Below are 8109 nucleotides of genomic sequence, written 5' to 3'. Positions count from 1 at the left end.
TTTCAGCAGAAACTCGGTTGCTAAGCTTCAGTCGGCAACATATTTCTGGAAGTGAAAAACAAGATCCATTTGAGGTCAATAAAGTAAATTAATAGTAACCAACTACATACTTTCATTACATAAATACTTTTATACTAGTTGCAAGAATAAATAAGCAAATAAAAAATCCCTAGAAGCTAAAGTATAAAAAGATATTATATATATATATACACACACACACACTTTATACATATGTGACTTATGTGTGTGTGTGAGTGCATGTGTGCACACTACAGACCCATTGAAGTATTTCTTCAGTAAGCCTTCATTGCTTCATTATTATGGAAGCAAAGTAAGCAATATAAAAAATAAACAGTCCCAAAACTTTACTGTTAACAGATCATCTTTAGACTGATGTTCTATTATTTCTAAGTCCTTACACAAAAGGGAACTACAGTTTTTCGGTTTATTGTGAATATATCTTTAGAAAATATCCCTAATAGTCAAACTACATAAGGACATCTACTTGACACTAAATTATAAACCCCAAAGTAGATCGTCTTAAATAAACACATGGTAACATTTCATTGTCTAACACACCAATGGATTTTCTTCGTATATATGTCCTGACATCCAGCAGACTTGTTTTATATTATTCTACTTTTCCAGCAGATATGAATTTATTTCTTTTTAAAAATGACAAACACCATCTTGTTTTGCTTAAGAATAATATTGTTCACATACCACCACAGATTGTTACAGCAAATTTTTAGTTTGTGAAGCTTCAGTTGACAAAATATTAAGTTCTGAATTTGATGTCTAATGGATCGTGTCCCCTTGCTGTGGAGACGCTGCTGGCATTTGCTGTTGAGAAATCATCCCGGGCCACCATTTTTCTTCTCAGAGGTGGCTCCCACAAAGGTCATTATGTCCTTAAGATGCAAGGCCTATAACAAATCCTCCCACAAATCCGGTGGACACCACCACATTCTGTTTGACAAACTCTGTTGCTTCTCCAATTATATTGTTGACCTCGGGTGCTGCTTTATTCACTCGCTTCTTTATCTGCCTCTTGGCCTTGTTGACATCCTTTTCAACTCTCTTCCAGTCGATCTGCACATACCCACTGTGGCTGGCGATCTGGAGGAGAAGAAAGCCACCTCCCACTGCGGTGGCTGCAAGTTTTCCAACCTTCTGGAATAAAAACCCCGCACACCAGCCAGTCACACCACCCATTACAATCCGGGTGGCTACTGAGTATTTTTCTACCATTGGTCCTGAACGGTGGCCAAATACTCGATTCCACCAGCTATGCCTTCTCGCACACTCGGTCAAATCCAGCATTTCATAAGCGTCGTCTTCTCTTTCATTCTCTTCGGGAGGTTTCCAGGGAGCCATGATACCTCCAGCAGCCAGTTCTAGGGTTCTCTTTACCCACCTTCCGCTCCCCTGCACTTAAAGGGGCGCTCTGGGCCAACGGTAACGTCTATGTCCTCTCCTCGCCCCCCACCCCCCTTCCTTTTCCTCCACCTCCTTGTCAACTATAAGAATGGGATCAGATATTCAGTTAGTTTTGTTCCAAAGTGTTTTCTTAGTACCATACCTCCTTTTATATTTCAAATTCATAGATAAAAATAGTTATTTTATAGGCGATGGCACATATTTGAATCTCTGTTCCTTGCCATCTTTATATTTCTGTCATTTGATTCTGCTCTCAGGAAATTAGTCTGCCTCTATCTTTACCTTGCATCCAAAATAGAAAAGAAGTAAGAAGCAATAAAAAAGGAGAATAAAAGGTATTTATCACTGAACTAGTGACTATAAATGCTATAAATAGTGATTAAAACAGTATACTATGTCATTTATAAGATATACATACCTAGTGACACATGTACTTTGTAAATTAAGAATATATTTCTGCCATTTGTCATCAAATACTGTGAATCCATGTGTCCTCTACATGAAAAGGAGGTTTTGTTGTTTATTTGGTTTCCCAGACATATTTTATAAATACCAGTCATCTGTAACACTTCAGTGTAGGATTTTAGGTGTTATTGAATGTTTTTGATTGCTGAAAAAAAACCTGAAATGTCTATTATTTAAAATACTGTGTCTAATTTTAAAAACAGTATAACAGTTGTGCTTTAACTGTTTCTAATAGAAAAAATCAGGCATTAAACAAAACATTATTTTTTTTTTTTTTCAGAATTTTGCCTGCTGTTGATTCCAGTCATTTCCTTCTTACATTCAACAACAACTTGTTTGGCTCAATGAGGTAATAGTTAGAGCAATTGAAACTCCATATGGTGTGTTTCTTCCTGATAGCATGGATTCTGGATTTAGTGCTCTGATCTGTTAAAGTACATGTTATGATCAAAGCAATAATCATGATGTGAGTCTCCAGCTATAGAAGGGCAGCTTTGTGCAATACTTGCATGGGTCAAAGAAAATTAATAGAGCTAACGTGAACAAGGATTACCTTTTAAGACCCACAAAGTAGAAATGAGATTGCAGCAAATCTTTGCGTCTATTGCAAAGTCATGGGAACACATGATTCGGAAAATTGGGTATAAAGTTATAAAACAGGTGACTGCTAGATTCAATATCCAACCTATTCAGGATTCTCTTGCTTAGTCCTGTAAAATGATGGGAACTCCTTCCTAAAATACTCAATGAATGTTTCACAGAATTAGTAAACTTTTGAAGTTTTATTTGTAAATCACATAGCAATCTGATGAGTTCAATATATTATAAAAATAAATTCCCCAAGGTACTCGTTGATAGTAAATGCTATTATTAAAGTATGTCCTGATTCAATATGTTATTTTGATACATAGAAATATTGCATGTATCATTTTCCTCTGTGTGTGGGAGAACCTATGTTATTAGCTTCACTATTCTCACTTTTAGGCAGGTTAAAATGTCTGAGAGACTCTTCATTGGCCTTTAAGCATTAGTTACATAATTATTATTCTTTTAACTCTGACTTATATCTCATGACAGTACAGGAGATAACACTATGGCAAATTAAATATAGTTTTTCCAAGCAAAGTTATATGTGCTAATATCACTCACTGACTACATATGCTTGGATTAATATGGTTGAATGGATCTCTACAATTAAAATATGCATTTGAAAAGGAACATATGTGTTAGTGATTATATAAAGAATCACATTTTAAAAATTACTAAAAGTTTTACAATGTTCCAAGTCCTAAATCATTTAGCACTCACTGACTTGTTTAATATTCAGTCTATATCTATGAACTTAATAATAGCATTGCCTAGGTTTGTAGAAAATTCTGTTGGGAAACAGGAAATTTAAGTATCTTGCTCTGAAGACACTAATGCTAGTAGGTGATAGAGAAAGGGTTGAATCACAGAATGCTGTCACTAGAGGCAGACTCACACTGGACAGAAAAAGGCTCATCCTTTTTCTTAAATCTCAAATGAAGATTGTATACTGTCTCTAGTGAATTGCTCTGTAATTATTGGAACAAGCCAGGTAGTTTATCAGATTATATTTTTATGGGATACTAGATGCAATATTTACCCATGAAATAATATTATCATGATTCCAGAATTCACAGATATATGTCTCTCTAATCATTGGTATGTCTATGTATTCAAAGTCACTTCATTTTCTGAATATAATTTAAACATATGTTTTGTGCTCTTAAACTGAATAAACCTATTCTACATAAGTAAGAAATAAAAATTAAGACAGTTCATTATATCGCTTGATTGAAGTTATTAAATTCAGATAAGATAAATAAAACAACACCAAGGAGAAAGAGTCTAAACAGTTGACTTCAAAGAATTAATAGGGGAAAGACTTAGTTAAGTCTTACATGAGAAGAAATAGCAAGTCAGTGAAGGTATTGAGTAGAAGAATAAAATCTCATGTAACGTCCAACAATATCATTGTAGCTGTTTTGTATAGTATTGATAATCAAGACCAATTGGAAAGAAATACACAGTAAAAAAAAATTAGCTAGCTTTTGAGTGTCTCATGGATAAAACAATGCAGATTATAACATGTTAATCCTTAGTTCTATAAGACTAAGAACCACTAGTATCTTGAATACAAATATGTGTTTCATTAAAATAGAGTTTGCATAAAGTATACAATGTAAATGTGCAAATGTTTCCATTCTCATTGTATTTTGAAATGTCACTTCCCAAATGCCTACAATGCTGTATTTCCAAATATTTACTTTGAAAAGTATCAATAGTCACTCTCAACTATGCAAAGGAGAAAATGAAGTGTTTTGTTTCACTACAAGAGCATACACTTCAATTCACACTCTGGAAAAATGCCTTGAGAACTGTTATTTGAAATAATCAGACCACAGAATTAAAACAGTAGACAAAGCATTAAAAAGAAAAAAAAAATCAAACCAATAGGAAAAGTGCCTCTGCAGTGGTTACGGCATGCTAATTAAAACATTTCTCATCATGGAAGAATTACAAATAGAGTACAACTAGTATAAAGATTAAAAAAAGTAATAGCTTTTAATACAAAATAGGGTTATCATAGAGAGAGGAAAAGTAAATCTGGTGAACTTTGCTGGTTAGCCTTGGTAGCTCAGAAGGACCTCTGCTTTTTTTTTTTTTTTTTTTTTTTTTTGGTCATGCCGTCATTTCATGCAGCAAATCGAATTTTTCTGATAGCAGAGCTTGATAAGGGCCATACGTGAACCTGCCAGGAGGGCTGAATACAGCTGCTGCTCACCTACAGTGCACGATTGTGCTGTGTCATTGGAATTTTTGCTTCAAGGAATCATTAAAACATTTCTTCTGCCTAACTTGATTTGACTGCTGATGCTGAAGTATCTTACTGCTAGACATGGTCCACGAATATTACCTCCAATGCAATGCTTTTCAGAAATGCTTCATAGCTACTCAGCATATTATCAACAGTATCCACAGATTTCTGTTACTTCCTTTCACTTCAGTATGGCCTATTTGCCAGTCAAGTCAAAAGCTGTTAAAAGCTTCTGGTCATTGAGTCTCAAACTCTGAGGATTGCTTTTCTGCACTTGTCCTCTCATTTATGCACACATCCACTTTAACATGCAGTCTTGAATGGGCAGTTAGAATGTCCTTAATATGTTTGTACATTTCTACTGCATACTTAGAGTGATAATGTCAGATTTTCTTTGAACAGGTTAAAAAAAAAGGAGAAAAAAACCCAAATATTTCTGGGATTGTGTATATTTTGGTTAAGGTCAGTGTGTTATCTGTAAATTATTGTTTTAAAAATATATGAGATAAACAACATCTGAAGAGGAAAATAATTTGTTAGAGTTTCTTTTATTTCTTTCTTTCCTTTTTCCTTCCTTCCTTCCTTCTTTCCATGCTTGCTTGCTTCCTTCCTTCCTTCCTTCCTCTCTTTCTTCCTCTTTTTCTTCCTCTCTTTCTCTTTCTTCCTCTCTTTCTCTCTCTCTTTCTCTCTTTTTCTCTCTCTCTTTCTCTCTCTCTTTCTCTCTCTCTTTCTCTTTCTCTCTCTTTCTCTCTCTTTCTTTCTCCTCTTCTCTTTCTTTCTCTCTTTCTCCCTTTCTTTCTTTCTCTCTCTCTTTCTTTCTCTCTTTCTCTCTCTTTCTCTCTTTCTTTCTCTCTCTTTCTCTCTCTTCTCTCTCTCTTTCTCTCTTTCTCCCTCTTTCTCTCTCTCTTTCTCTCTCTCTTTCTCTCTCTCTCTTTCTCTCTCTCTTTCTCTCTCTCTCTCTTTCTCTCTCTCTTTCTCTCTCTTTCTCTCTCTCTTTCTCTCTCTCTTTCCCTCTCTTTCTCTCTCTCTTTCTCTCTGTCTTTCTTTCTTTCTTTCTCTCTCTCTCTCTTTCTCTCTTTTCTCTCTCTCTTTCTCTCTCTCTTTCTCTCTCTCTTTCTCTCTCTTTCTCTCTCTTTCTTTCTCTCTCTCTTTCTTTCTCTCTTTCTCCCTTTCTTTCTTTCTCTCTCTCTTTCTTTCTCTCTTTCTCTCTTCTCTTTCTCTCTTTCTTTCTCTCTCTTTCTCTCTCTTTCTCTCTCTTTCTCTCTCTTTCTCTCTCTTTCTCTCTTTCTCCCTCTTTCTCTCTCTCTTTCTCTCTCTCTCCTCTTTCTCTCTCTCTTTCTCTCTCTCTCTCTTCTCTCTCTCTTTCTCTCTTCTCTTTCTTTCTCTTTTCTTTCTTTCTCTCTTTTCTTTCTTTCTTTCTCTCTTTCTTTCTCTCTTTCTTTCTTTCTCCTCTTTCTTTCTCTCTTTCTCTCTTTCTTTCTTTCTTTCTCTCTTTCTTTCTTTCTTTCTCTCTTTCTTTCTTTCTTTCTTTCTTTCTTTCTTTCTTCCTTTCTTTCTTTCTTTCTTTCTTTCTTTCTTTCTTCTTTCTTTCTTTCTTTTCTTTCTTTCTTTCTTTCTTTCTTTCTTTCTTTTCTTTCTTTCTTTCTTTCTTTCTTTCTTCTTTCTTGTCAGTCCTGGGGCTTAAACTCAGGGCCTGGATCCCCTAAAACAGCTCCACTTCCACCATCTTGTTTTTTAATTGTAGTTCAGAATTTCAAGTACTCTCCTCTCTGAGTTGGTTTTGAATCCTCAAAATCTCAGACTCCTGAGTATTTCGATTTGTAAGCATGAGGCACTTTGGCCCTGTTTCTATGTCTTTTTTGGAATGACATTTTTCAGAGGCGTTATTCTGTGTATTTCCAGTTTACTGCTATATGAACTATGATGGGGAACTATATTTTGATGGGATAATATGGTTAGGAGATGTATTCAAGTCTAGGCATAAAAGAAACCAAAGGGAAAAAAGGAATGGAGCAATGTGCTCTTGTAGCTATAGGTATAATTTCCTTCCACAGTCCATCCTCCGAAGAATTCCGTATTAGTTCCGCTACTAACACGTGCTAATAGCTAGGCCAAATACAGGCTATGGGAGACATTGTATACCCAAACAAGCCATGAAGAAATTACTATATCATACACACACACACACACACACACACACACACACACACACACACACACCCCTCATATATGTATATATATATATATATCACATATGTGTATATCACCCATCTTCCTGTTATGTTGTCTCCACAAATGGTATAACCTCATATTTTATTTGTCTAGTCCAAGGAGAAGTGATATTTCGCAGAGACAATATTTGAAGTGGAAACAATATATTTCTGCTCCATTGGGCCCTTAGCTTAGGCTTATATTTGCAGTCATCCCTATTATATCTCACCTTGCCATAACCAGCCAGAAAGTTGCTGTGGATATATTATTTTCAATAGCATTACAAATCACTTTCCTTTTATTAGGTTGAATAATTTAACTTTTCTTTTTCAAATTTAAGCACTTGTAATTCTAGTACCTCCTCAAGTAAATCAGTAAACAAAATTTCGTGTGTGAATAAAGTGTTGCCAAACAGATCATCATTAAGTAGACAATATGTTCTCAGCAGCTAAATCCAATGAAAAGATAATGCATTTATTTTACTAAAATGTATTTTTTCTTTCCTTCCTTCCTTCCTTCCTTCCCTCTTTCTTTCTTTCCTTCCTTCCTTCCTTCCCTCTTTCTTTCTTTCTTTCCTTCCTTCCTTCCTTCCTTTATCTCTTTCTCTCTTTCTCTCCTTCTCTCCTTCTCTCTTTCTTTCTCTCTCTTTCTTTATTTCTCTCTCCCTTCCTTCCTTCCTTCCTTCCTTCCTTCCTTCCTTCCTTCCTTCCTTCCTTCCTTCCTTCCTTCCTTTCTTTATCTCAGTTGTGGGGTTGAATTCAGGAACTGTGTGCTATCCCTGAACTCTTTTGCTCGAGGTAAGCACTCTACCACTTTGAGCCACAGCTCTATTTATTATTTATCCATATACTAATTTGATATAAGAATCCCACTGGGAATTTTCTGCCAGGTTTGGCTTTGAAACAGAATCCTCAGATCTCACCTCTTGAGTAGCTAGTATAACCTCTAACACCCAGATGAAACTGCAGTCTTTTGAAATGACTTCTTTCTGGACTCAGTGGAAGTTCCACACACTGAAATTGTTTGGGTTATGAGTAATTATTTTTGTTTTTTTTTTCCTTTTCTTTCTTAATTTTTTTAGAAATAATACTTCTAAGGCAACTTGAGGAAAAAAAACAAGAAGGAGAGAGAAAGTGGGAGAAAAATGAGGG

At 35.3% G+C, this 8109-nt stretch overlaps 1 protein-coding gene across 1 annotated transcript; it reads right to left on the bottom strand.

Moving 5' to 3' along the window:
- Positions 1–912: 912 nt before the first annotated feature.
- On the bottom strand, positions 913–1377 carry LOC125364526 (FUN14 domain-containing protein 1-like). The gene has a single exon (XM_048364124.1). It carries the CDS (start codon positions 1375–1377, stop codon positions 913–915), a length of 465 nt encoding a protein of 154 aa, XP_048220081.1.
- Positions 1378–8109: the final 6732 nt, after the last annotated feature.

The sequence above is a fragment of the Perognathus longimembris genome, chromosome 16 (assembly GCF_023159225.1).
Source record: "Perognathus longimembris pacificus isolate PPM17 chromosome 16, ASM2315922v1, whole genome shotgun sequence".
Taxonomy (NCBI): Eukaryota; Metazoa; Chordata; class Mammalia; order Rodentia; family Heteromyidae; genus Perognathus; species Perognathus longimembris.
This window is presented reverse-complemented; position numbering and strand designations above follow the sequence as displayed.